General features: G+C 41.6%; 1 protein-coding gene across 16 annotated transcripts in view; it reads right to left on the bottom strand.

Annotated features, from left to right (window-relative positions):
• FMNL2 (formin like 2) overlaps window positions 1–13,486 on the bottom strand; it is a 302,649-nt gene that overhangs the window by 97,644 nt on the left and 191,519 nt on the right. For all 16 annotated transcript variants that reach the window (XM_020288456.2, XM_020288451.2, XM_020288458.2 and 13 more), the window contains exons 3-4: window positions 7,145–7,225; window positions 183–259 (exon numbers count right to left, since the gene is read on the bottom strand). In XM_020288456.2, coding sequence (XP_020144045.1) covers window positions 183–259; window positions 7,145–7,225 — 158 coding nt within the window. The remainder of the gene's footprint in view (window positions 1–182; window positions 260–7,144; window positions 7,226–13,486) is intronic.

Genomic DNA, 13,486 nt, shown 5'->3' with positions numbered 1-13,486 from the left:
GCCCTGCTTCCACTGATTCTTATATAGTAAGCATTCCAAGTACTAACAAAGCTTCCAACCATCAAAACCTCAGTCTTAACTTATAACGAATAATAAGGAAGCTCAGTTATTTGAATATGATTTATTCACTTTGTAAAGTGTCCAAAAGCCCTAGAGCTAAGATGTTAAACGGGCATACTTACCCAATGTGGTTCGTTCTTAAGGAAATTTCCAGTTCTCTTAGCACTTGTGTAGATTCTTGAACACGCCGTCTGAATTTCTACAATTCAAGAACACAGTCTCACAAAACATATTTTAGCAACTGCTATAACTGCAGCTTACTTATAATAAATTTAACATAAGATGAAAAATATCTTCACTTCTAATGTGGGCTTTTCTCACATTTTTTTTGGCAAAGCACACAAATTTTTCTCACCATGAAAATAAGCTAATGAGAAAGGACTAGAAAAGTTACTTATTATAACATGTAATAAGTGTCCTTTGAGTAGATTTTATTTCCCTGGCCCACATACACAACAATATTCACCAGTATACCTATGAGTCAGGGACTCCAAGACCACCACCAGCTTCCATGATTCATTAGGAGGACTCACAGACTCAGCATACAGTCATACTCATGGCTATTATGTATTACAGGAAAAGAATACAAAGCAAAATCATCAAAGAAAAAAGATGCATGGAGTAAAACATGGAGGAAACCAGGTATAAGCTTCCAGGAGTCCTCTCCCTGAGGAATCACAAATGACAACATGCACAAAGCTCGTAAGAGACTCAGTGTCCAGGGTTTTTATTGGGGCTGGTCTCACAGGTCTCTGCCTAGCACATAGCAAACTTCCAGACTCCCAGAAGGAAAAGCTACTCAGCATAAACCATGTTGTTTTCATAAACAGTTTAGGCACTGTGAGCCATTCTTATCAGGGAATGGTGGAAAACCTCCCGAAATACAAGTTCCCAGATGCCAACCAAGGGCCAAGCTTACATGCAGGACTTTTTTTTTTTTTTATTGGGGGGGGGCTAATTTCTGTTTGTTTAACAGCTTTATGGAGACATAGTCATATAATGCACAATTCACCAATTTAAATTACACAATTCAGTGTTTTTTAGGATATTCACAGAGGTTTATAGCCATCACCACAATCAGTTTTAGAACATTTCATCCCTCCAACCCCAAAAAAGAAACCCCATACCCATTGACAGTCATTGCCTATGTCCCCTCAGCCTCCCAGCTCTAGAAACACTAACAGAGATAGTATTCTGCCTCTAGGGTTTTTCCTATTCTGGTCCTTTCATATAAATGGAATCATAATTCCTGGTCTACTGTGATTGGCATCATATTCCACTTTTGAAGACCCATTTGGCCATAATCATCCCTTTCACACTGAGTGTACATGACAGAATATGGAGTCTGGTTGAGAACTTGGAGGATGCAATAGGGCAGGGTTTCTTGCACAGCAGCCTGGTAAATCATCCAAACTCCTGAGCTCCGAGGGGGGGGAGAGTAGACGGGGGAAGGAGGACAGAGAAAGAGGGGATGGATTCCAACATGGCTCAGCGGTCTCACCAGCCTGTCCCAGCTGGGCCATTTGAACAGGACCTCTGGTGCCACCAGGACCCCACACTGAGGGCAAACCTCCTGGGTCAGACGCTAGCCTTGCCACATATTAGCTGTAATTCTTCATATGCCCTGCTTCCTCACCTCTAAAAAGGGAATATAAGCAACTCCTACTTCATAGGCTCCACATCACAGAATTGTTATGGAGGGTAGATGACAGGACGTATAGACAAGTGCACAGCACCTAGACGTTGTTAATGTCTGACACATGTTTATGCTTCTTGTTGTTGTTTGACCACAGCTGTTTATATATTGTTCTTCTAAGGAAAATTTAATCTGAAAAAGGGGTTCTGGTGCTTTAAAAAATAATGCAAACCATTATTCTAGGAAAACACACACCATGCAGCTATCTGCTACCAGAAGGCCATCTGTGTTCTGCTTGCTGTGAGCTGGGACAATGGCAAGATTTAGCTGAAACTCAAGAGTAATAATAGAAAGTGAGGGGAGAGGTGGGTTAGGTTCTTTCCCAGCATAAAAGGTTGAAGGAGGCCGGGCACAATGGCTCACGCCTGTAATCCTAGCACTAGCACTCCGGGAGGCCAAGGCGGGAGGATCGCTTAAGGTCAGGAGTTCAAAACCAGCCTGAGCAAGACCAAGAACCTGTCTCTACTAAAAATAGAAAGAAATTAACTGGCCAACTAAAAATATATAGAAAAAATTAGCCAGGCATGGTGGCGCATGCCTGTAGTCCCAGTTACTTGGAAGGCTGAGGCAGAAGGAGTGCTTGAGCCCAGGAGTTGGAGGTTGCTGTGAGTTAGCACTCTAGCTGGGGCAACAGAGTGAGACTCTGTCTCAAAAAAAAAACCCAACAAGTTGATGGAAAGAATCTAGTCCTTCCCCCCAAATGTTCACCAGTGCTACTGGCAGGCAGGCTGCTGGCTTTATGAAACTTGTGTCTTATCTGTTCACCTGCACTCCTCTCCTACAATTTCTTCTCTGCGTGCGTGCGTGTGTGTGTGTGTGTGTGTGTGTGTGTGTGTGTGTGTGTCTCAGAACTGCATTTTTTTTAAATGTCTTACCATTTTTTTAATCTTTTTTATTTTTTTAAATTTCAGAATAGTATATGGGGGTACAAACATTTTGGTTACATATATTGCCTTTGCAGGCTTTTCTAAGGATAGCAGTCTCAGGTCTGCTATGTTTTTTTTTTTCTGCACCACCTAACATGTTCCAAGAATAAGCATTCAGAGCGTTACCTCTGCCCCTTAGTCCTCACTTGGAAGTTCCCTCCTTTGGAGCATGCCCCCAGTTCCTCTGGCACGGAATTTTCTTCCTCATTCCCTTGCCTCTTAAAATCCTACCTACTATCCTTCCAGGGCTCCTTCAGGTCTTCTTTTTTCAATGAATCCACCTCTGATCGTAAAATGTATACATCTCTCTATCCTCTTGACTCTAAGTAATCTCCAAGATACCAATGGGCTGCATTGCCCATCAGTTCTTTGGAACACATTTTCCTACGGAAATATTAATTACAGGGACTACAGTCTCAGGCCACTCTGGAAGAAGGAAATTTGAAGTGTAACACGTCCTAAGCAGAGTTCTGGGCTTTCTGTGCTACAAACCTGGGCTACCGTTACGTGACACTGTTCACAGACTACTGGCTCAGAATACGAAGGACCCTTCTCCACCACTGTCATAGCTGCCGTGGACACAGAGTCACCCAGCTCCAGGCTTCTGAGAATGGCTCCTGTGGCTTGGGAGAAAGGTGTCCAAGGACAGGAAGGAAAGGAAAGAGGCTGAAAATCAGGATTCCAGAATGTGGGAACCGTGGCCACTGGGACCCTGTGGCCCAGTGAAGACCCGGGACACTGCTCGGCACAGGCAGGCTCCAGTCACTCTCTCCTCCTCTTCTGAAAGCCTTCTGCTTCCCCACCAACTGCTTCTCACCAGGGCCCTGAGGAAGCAGATAGTCTCACAGTTCCTCTGTCACTGTCATTCCTAGAGCACTCTAAAAAGACCTTTTCAGGTTTTCAGAATGCAGGTATAGTGAGATATAAAAAAATAAAAATATCCCCGATGCAATGACAAAAGAGAGGCACTCTCCTCTACTGTCAAAAAAGGACTGAGAAATGGCAGGAGCATGGATAGTGTGAAGGGCATCCAAGCCCAGAGCTTCCCGGATCGCGTTCTAGCAACGAGGGTGCTCAGCGCGGTATTGGCGTGCAGGGGAGCAGTGCAGGATGGGTGGCTAAAGGTTCTCTTTAAACTCTTCCATTGCAGATAAAAATTAGGAATGGAGTCAACGGGCAGGGCAGGCATCTCTGCGGCTTGGACGCAAATGGGAAGAGAAAGGAGACAAAAAAAACTTTAGGATCTCTGGCCACACAGCTGAGGCGACCGTTTCCAGGCAGGCTAGCTGCTGCAGAGCGGCCACTTCCATGTCAGAGTCCTAAGTCTTAGGCCGTCTGCACAGGTGGCCGTTAGAACGCAACTCGGCCGTCCGAGCTGTGTGTTATGCACAGTTCTGACTCGTTCCCTGCAGCCTTTGACTCTGGTCCTCTAACTCTGCCTCACACTACACGTCAGGGCATGGCCGTCCCCCCTTCCACATGTCAGACCCGAGGGCACCCAGTGTAGCACTGAAAACATAACAGAGTATAAAAAAGGATCACAGCTGAAGGGCTAAGAGATCTGCATCAAAACCAGGTGACTAAATCAGCACACTCTGAGGCAACAGCAGCAGCAGCTGACATCAGTTATGCGTCAGCTGTGCCAAGCGCTACACTTCTGCAACTGCCTCCGAGCTGAGGGAACAAAACTGACTTTGCTCCTGTATTATATCGTCTTGGGAATGGCTCTTTTTTTTTTTTTTTTTTTTTGGTTGGACTCTGGACTACAGAGAAGCCTTGGAATCCACTCCTGTAAAAACGTACACAATGAACGGTAACACTTTGTACTTCTAAAAAACATCCAGAGTGCTTTAAGGCACTTCAAGGAGAAATCATGTACCTTGGGGACCTGCAAAAAGGAGGCAGGTAAGATCCATGAGCAGTCGGTGCCATTCTCCCTGCTTCCCGCCCTGTTGAAGGAGGGCCGGGGTGAGCCCGGGGAGGCAGCTGAGCCCTAGATGAGCCATACAACAGATTTCTGTTCACAACCCCAGTGCCAGCAAAGGACCAGACTCCTTTCTTCATGCCAGACGTGAGCACATCCCCTGCAAAGCACAGACTAATGACCGCCTGCTATTAAATAAGCTCGCCGATCCGGAGAGTTCTGGTCATGGAGATATCTAATTTAGGCTCTTCCTTCCCCTGCCCTAAAGGGTTTGCATTTAAAAATACTTAGAAGACAATCTAAAGAGAATAAGCCTATGAAATTTTTCCCTAAAAGAGCAAATTAAGTATCTTCTATTCAATTTGAACAAAAGATTAATGAATGAAGTGGTCGTGGACTCCAGACACAGTTAAAGGAAGACTGCTCAGCTTAGACTGTCTGGCTACAATTTAAAGCCCTGATTTGAAATCTTTTTCCCCCCCACCACCATAACAGAGCTGAGAATTTTAAGCTCATTTTAACTGCAAGCCATGCCTTATTCCGAACAAATCTTTTTTTTTTTTTTTTCAGGCTTTAAATGACAATTATGTTTGTGGAGAACAGATCATTTCCTACTGCCAGCTCCTGACAGAATCTTACCCAAGCAGGGGTGGTTAATCCAACACCCACTTGATTACTTTTTTCAGAGCAGAGTGACTAATAATCTTGAAAGAGGCAGCACGAACCACACGGGGCCATTCAGGAGGACACATACGGTCCAGGGCAGAATGTCAGGAAGGCCCCAACAGACATCTTTTATCCTAGCTCCTCTTTATCAAGTTATTTGTGAGGGAACGAAACACTTTCTGAGTAATTTATTTGTTGTTCTGTTTTGCTTTGTTTTCTTTGCCTTAACGCAGAAATAACTGACCTAAAGGAGACCTGGAACTGCGCCAGGAGGAAGCCCACCTACTTCCCTCTAAGCATCTTACTTATTATGGAGTTTGGGAGCCTAAGAAGCACTCTCTAGACGTTTACCTATTTTCTCCTTTCTTTTCAGAATTTGTTTTGGGATGGAATGAACTCTGCATGAGGGGAGGTCCAAGTTTTGTGTATAAACATTGGCATTTCCGTCATTCTCAACTCAGGGTGAGCAACAGCGCCTAAGGCTGGGGTCTGAGCCATACAGCCCAAAGGTTACAAGTTTGGGAATTCAGAAAACCTCTAAAAATCTAGTCTAAAATAGCACTGTGCTGCCCCGAGGTGAAGAAAGAGAAAAAAACACATTTTTGAGGGGAAGGAGTACATTTTGTATGTATAGGTGTGTCTTCCCTGAAAACCCTCTTTGATGAAATTAAGGCTGTTACATCCTTAGGGAAAGAGACAAAAGAGAAACTAACAAGAATTAAGATGTGGTCCCATCTGGGAGGCCTGACAATAGGTCTTTTTAAAAACAAAGTGTGTCTCATATTTACGATGAGAGAAGTATTATGCCGCTTTGACAGGTACATTCTTAAGAGACGAGCCTGTGTCACACTTAAGTCACATACAGCATAGAGCCAGCTGCGAAAGTCAGTCGGCATTCTGTTTTCACCCTTACTCCCAAATTTCATTCCCCTTGTCTGCATGTTAACCCTCAAACGCCCAGGAAACTTCCAAAATGAAATAATAGCTATTCTCCTTTGCTGGACTTTTTTTTTTTTTTTGGGGGGGGGGAGGAGAATAAAGGAGGGAAGGGTTAGAGTAGAAGATGATAATGGGAAAAATAAATTTTTTTGTAATGCAAGAGCCAAAAGCTCTGGAGACAATGGTTAACCAGGAAAAGTATGCCTTTTCCCATGAGTCACACACCAAAACAACAGAGGGGATCTGGGAGTTGTGGAAGGTCAATGGGAAGACAAGTGCTGCCTGGTGAAGAGCCCCTTGGCCCATGCTGAGCAAGCACAGCTCCGCCCTAAGACACCCTAGGACTGATCCAGGCCCGCAGGGCTGTGCCAGGCGACAGGTCTTACCACGAGGCCTCAGCTTAAACCAACTGTGTGGCTGCACAAAGCAGGGCTTGTTTGTAAAAGGAGAGAGTCTGTGGAACGGAATCAAGCTATTCTCTCCTTACCTTCGCGGGGCCGGGAAGCTGCTAAAAGCATCAACACAGGATGTGAGTACACAGCTGGGATGACAAAGCCCCAGTGATTTTTTTCAAGGTCTCTGGAAATGCACCAAGGCATGAAAGACAAGTATTCCCCTTGCAACGCCTGCTTTTGTAGTGGCTCAAACACCTCTGGATTGGACTCTCTGCCCTCCCTGTGTAATTGGAAATAGCAGTGACTTAATAACCATCAGAGGTACGTGACTCCCATCTCAGGAAAGTACTTTTAAACACATCCTCAAGTAAGATGAGCGGTATTTGTCTTCTCACGTTGTCGGTCTCCAGTGGTTGTTTTCTTGGAGGCTCTGGCAGAGGCTCAGTTGCAGAGGAAGGAAGGTCTCTCTTCCAGAGCAGGGGGATTCTGCCCGCTAATGAGGAAGCAACAACAGAGAGTGGAAACAGACCCATCTTACCTTCCTGGTTACAGCTGGGTCCAGATAGCCTTTGAGCTTTAGAATGTATGTATGGGGAGGATTCTTCACCTGGAATCGTTCCTGCAGGAAGCACAAAAGTAAAAAGCATGAAAGGTAGGAAGGCATGCATGGCACAGCCTTATCAAGCAGATTAATGTTACAGATCCATGACACAATGCATCCACACTATGAGCGTGGCCCTGCACATGGTCATTCATTATGTACTACTTGTTTTGAATCCTGATAGTAGACGAAGTGACCCTCTCTTTGTACAGGAGGAAAACTGAAGCTCAGAGAAATGCAGTACTTTCCTCGGATGATATAGCTAGTCAGTGGTACAAGAGGATTCTAACCCATGTCTGCCCAACTCAAGAGTCTATACTGCTTTCTCTGTAGGAGTCTATATTGCTTTCTCTCATTCTAGAACAGTGCTTTCCCCAACACCTGTTTCAGGTCCTTTGATCAGTCTAAAAGTCATTGCTGGAAGACTGAGGTTGGGGAAGGGTTATGGTCAGAAAGGGAAACTCAGAGCACTCCTAAGAGGCCAGCAATGTTCTGTTTCTTGATCTGAGCAGTAGTTATCTATACAAAAGTGCTGGCTTTATACGACTTAATATGCTGGTTCTTAGGTTTCACAACCTTTCTGTATATATGCTACATATGCAAAAACAAGATTAAATCAGCCCTAGAAGAAAAAAACAGTCATCAAGAAATGAGGACAATGTTCTTTTCAACCTGTAACTCAAAAGATGTTTTCTTACTTTTTAATTCTTTTCAATCTGATTATTGCTTACTTCACGATGGAACTTTTTGGTATTTCACAACACTGACAATTGGTTGGCATGTTTAAGCATTTGTTTATCCCACATAAACTTGTAATTTCTACAACACAGGGAACCATAACATTCTTCCTGGTCCACCGAAGCTCTGATTACAGATTTATAAATGCTAATGATCATCCTACTAATATTGAAAAGATCACCTTATTATTGAAAGTATGTATCTTATTATTGTTCAATATTTTAAAATAGGGAGAAGTGGTTTGTAATGAGACCTCTATTAATATTTCCCCTTTACTTAAAATGATCAGGGTGAATTTTGTAGTACATAAACTATATCTGGATAAAGCTGCTTTAAGAAAAGATCAGCATACTGTGTCTCATTATTCCTCTAAATTTTCTATCCTGAGAGCAATTTCTAAATAATAATTTACAAGTATTCGACATCTCCAATGCCATCACTGTCTGTGTTTTTTTTTTTTAATTTATTTTAATCACCACCACTTCACTAAGGAATCACAATCCTACTGCCATGGGGATTTAGCAAGAGTACAGCTGAAGGCTAAAATAATCACAGAAACCTCTGAAAAATGAACTATCTACAACCAGTCATTGTTTCCAACCTTGTGTACAACAATAGCTGATGCCAGGGAGATATTAGGATATAAATGAAAATTATGCTTTTTAATCACACAATTCAATTATTCAAATTTTTAAAAACCCTACACCCAATGACAACTCAAACTGTGCTCCCTTCTGCTACAGCAAATACCGCCTATCTCTAAATATAATCTCTAACACATGAAACTCAACAAATTATGACTCTGGCCAATACAGTATTTGCTTGAGATCCTAAAATTTGAACCTGTCAACAATTGTTGAGAGATCTATAATTTTTTATTCTTTTAGGCTACATCTTCACAACAGAAGGACCAGATTTATTTATTTTTTGAGTAACAAAACATGGTTGAGTAGCACATGTAACACATGAGCATTTGCTCAATTAGCCAATCCTATATTTGAAAGTGATAAATGCAGTTTTCCCCATTTCCTACTTGAGATTGTGGAAACTCAGAAGAAGGGATTTCTCAAATATCCACACTTATCAGCCCTGTTGACTTGATTATATTTCTTTAGTCTAAATTTAATAAACTCATACTTTATCAAATTTGCTTAGAATTTGCTGTTGTGTATTAGGCACACTTTTCACTTATTTGAGCAACTTGCTGATGTACTTTAAAATACTACTGGGGTCCACATTTTACCTACTTATATGAAAACTCAGCCAATATCCAGGAATTCAAATAAAACTGTTATGGAGAAAGAATCCAAACCCCAATTATTCTTGTAAAACTTGGGGTTGTTTGGTCTAATATTTAGAGGAGCCACAATTTGAGTTACAAATCCAACACCTGACTCACCAAACCTTTTCTGTGTGTCCTCAACATAGCCAATTTGGACAACAGAATCACTTGGGAAAATGAATTGGAGAATTTCAGCACCTTGCCAAAACACATTTATTTTGAAGGACTTCAGATTAATTATAGGTATCACTTATTTAAATTGATTTAAGTTATTTTCCCTAAATACTAGAACTTTGTATTTTACATTAAAATCCCAAACTGCCTTGGTTGGCAGTTTTCCATCATCCTCACTTTCAGAACGATTTCATATCCCACATGCTGTTTTCAATAACTAGTTACTTACTTGCACAACATCGCTGATATGAGTATCTTAATGTCCTCAAACTGAGTTACCTTGTATAGAAATGTTATTCTTACAGATAAAAAAATATTTAGTCACACTGATTTCTCAATATGAATTGATAAGCTATCTGAAAGAGCTTTTTAAAACACAAATCTCCTTCAGAATGTCTAATTACACAGCATCACCACCGCCCGGACCTACATTTACCTCTTTGTGTGATCAAACATTCTTTGTGAAATGTTTCCAGATGGAAAATATCAATTGCTCTGGAGTTTTCATTCATTCGCCATAAGCAGTCAATGAACAGAACTCAAAGTCATTTATGAACATTCAGGTACACTAGGCCAACACACTGCACTGGAAGTGGTTTGGGAGGAAGGAGTGAGTGAGAACAAAACTTTAGAGTTATAGAATCTTCATTAAGTTTCTGTGACATTTACAAGTATTTTGCTTTAATAAATTAGTCCATTAGGAATTCAATTCTATTCAGTATATCTCTCTGGTAATGATCAGAAAATTTCTTCTGTTAAAAGCAACTTCATTTATGCAAAAACACAATTACCTTTTCAGGTTCACATGGGGGAAACACTTTTGTTTCTCAAAGATTATTAACTTATCATTCAATGTTCTTTAGACCTCTTAGCTCAGTCAGTCCTCCACATCTGGCAAATAGATATTAATTCCATTTTGTAAATAAGGCAACTGAGGCTCAGAGATTAAATGACCTGCCTCAAAGTGTGTATATATGTGTGTATCTATATACACACACGCACATGACATCAAAGATTCAAACACAGGTTTTCTGATTCTTAAACTGATCCTTATTCTTTTCACAATATTGTAATAAAGCATTCTCATCTTTAATTTGCTAGTGTAAAAGTTTTCAAAAGGGTAGAAATATGTTCTATTCTTCATTGAGTCCCAGTATCTAGAAGAATACTTGGCACGAGGTCAGTCCTCAAAAACATTCAAAGTATAAACTTTTTTTAAAATGTCATATACAAGTTACTTTTCTCATAAATTAAGGGTAGGTTTTTAAAGTTTAAAGTTTAAAAGTACACAGAGAAACTATACATGGCATACACCCAGCAGGTTCAGTGTTGGATATAAGTCAGCCAAATTCATCTCAGAGCAAGAGGCATTAGATGATGAGCCTGTGCTGTCTCTCTTGGGCCTCCGAAACTGTCTAGCCTCTTTCATGATTACACATTTCTATTAACCCAATCCACTGACGCTTATGCTAGCCCTCCACCCCCACCCCTTCCCCTGCTGGTCACCAGGAAGGTTTGGCCGCCTACACAAAGACCTGCCCTGCAGATAAGGAAAAGACAAAACAGTTACGGGCTCCATTTAATGACTAAATCTACCGTAACCCCAATTGGAAAACCAGTACATTTTGAAAAGAACTAAATGAACGGGCTGTGCCAGGGTTGCACTAAGTTAATTAGCTAAGTCACAGCAAACAGAATGCATTGGCTATGCTACAACATGGCCTTTTCTGTTCCACACACACAGGCAGCCTTGGGTTCTCTCTAACAGCTGAACTGCTTCTGTGAGCCTTCCCCTCCCTACACGTCTCCCTTCCCTTTCTCCATTTAAATCTAATAAAGTTTGTCGCTGAAAGCCCTTCTGAATAAAGATTTGGAATTGGACACTCATCTAGTGAAGCATTTCTGATCTTTCACATCCTCTCTATCCATGTGTATAGTTACATGAGAAATTAATTGAGGTTAATTTGGTGTGAGCTGGACTTATAACAAGCATGTTATAAGCACTTCAGGCTCCATAAATCGTACTTAGAGAAGCAGCTCCAAAATCAAACAGAATTCGAGTTTATCTTACACCTAATATTCTGAAGTGTAAGGAAAGAAACTATACTGTGACAGCTGAAAATAGAGGAAATCTCTAGAAAATGAATGGCTCTTGGGGCACATACTTACTGTTGAGTTTCTCTCCCTGTTTGGGATGGCCACATGGTCACTGGCTCCCTTTCAGTGGTGTCTTAGAGTCACTTAAACTGCGTAAACATCTTTAGGGATGAATTAGATGCCACCACCATTATGCCAGTATTAATGTTTTATTATTCTGATCCTGTAATAATTCACTTACATAGTGAAAATTCAAAGCTTTTGTTCACATAAGCTCACTATACTTGAATGTTTTTCTTCCTAGAAGTAGGAAATAATTGGGCACCCTTTCCAAAGGCTGAGTAGGCAAACTGTAGTCTCTGAACGAGCCAATATTACAACCAGCACTATTGCCATTAGTAAGTACTAATCTGCAAAATTTAGCTTGGTGCTACATGCTCTTCGGAGTTTAGTTGACAGGAATAATCCATATCCTCAAGGGGTTTGCCCTCTAAAATGGATAATGCTGACACAAGTAGACAGGGAGAAGAAAAGACAAGGATGTAACATTGCATTAGTATTGTATACAGACAGAAATGACTTACACGTTTTAAGAGAGGCCAAGAACAGTACACGTGTGGTGGAGGGAGTGGTGCCAAGAGATCAGGGTCCCTAAGCAGGTGGCACTGAGCTAAGTCATAGCATCTTAGCCCTCACAAGGCTAACAATTTCTACAAATAAAAAACAAGTTACACAAATAGACCTAGAGTCTCCCCCAAGGAATTGAGAACACCAAAGGCCCCCAAAGAACACATATTCCTTGTTCCCCAGAAAGATTTTTAAAATTCTGAAATTTCATCACAGCTGCCAGACTGTCCCCACCCACGGAAAGTATGTGTGACTGTGTGGGGGGGGGGAGAAATGGCAAGAAAGGGGAGGACGATTTAGAGAAAATGAGGAAAAAGTATTAAGACTCTACCTATTGACTGTGTAGTTGGCCAAGAAAGCAAGTTCCCATGAGATTCTCATTTGCATCACAACTACCAGAGGAGACTAGTGCCAGCTGTGCTACTATTTAGAAGCATCCCTGTGGTTGTCACTGGATGAAAACCTTTTGTTAACGTTTCTGCCTCTGAACATTTTAAATCTTACTGTATCACATGTAGGTCCCCTGTTTCCGGGCACTAACATGAAAAATACCAAATTCAAAAAAAAGAAACTGCTTCGGTCATTTTATTCTTTCACTCATCCAGAACCCATTATACAAGATACTGTGTAAAACGCACAAAAAGAAGTTAAGTTCAATTCCAAAGCATTAAATCTCATCTCTGAGATACAACAGACGTAGCTGTAATACAAAGTAGAATATGATAAGAGCCATATGTGATCCTCTCCAAGTTCAAAGAAAGGTGAGGCTCTTTCCAACCGGGATGATCAAAGGAACCTCCCTGGAGAAAGTGGCTTTTGAATTGAACTGTGAGGGACAGACAGGGTATAGATATCCTGGGATGATGGTGTGAGACACAGAAGACAGAGTTTTCCAGATGGGGAACATGAGAACAAAGGCAGAGAAGCAGGAGGCATGTGCTAGTAACTTCAAGAAGTCCAGCTGAGTTCCAGTAATCCAGATCATGAAAAGTAATAGCACAAAGGATCTAAGTGGTAAGTTGGAACAGGCAATGGCGGATGTCAATTATAGGCTAGGCGTATAGGATAGCTAACAGGGAGTCAATGAGGAGTTCTGCACAGTGGAAAAACATATGGTTAATACTGTGTTCCTCTCCTTTCTCCATTCCCGACTTTAAAAAGTTGGCCATTTCTGCACTAGGCGAGACTTGAAAAATGAGCATGTACGACTCATTCCACAGCCATGGTTTCTTGGAGAGCCTTGAAACATTCTTCAGCTCTGAGTATGAAATCATTTTCCTAGTCGGAGAGGAGAAGACAACTTTCCAAGTGTTCCATTACAGCCCTCAGACTGAAAATAACTTTTGATGAGACTTTTCCAA

This window comes from Microcebus murinus, chromosome 8, assembly GCF_040939455.1.
Source record: "Microcebus murinus isolate Inina chromosome 8, M.murinus_Inina_mat1.0, whole genome shotgun sequence".
Classification (NCBI taxonomy): domain Eukaryota; kingdom Metazoa; phylum Chordata; class Mammalia; order Primates; family Cheirogaleidae; genus Microcebus; species Microcebus murinus.
This window is presented reverse-complemented; position numbering and strand designations above follow the sequence as displayed.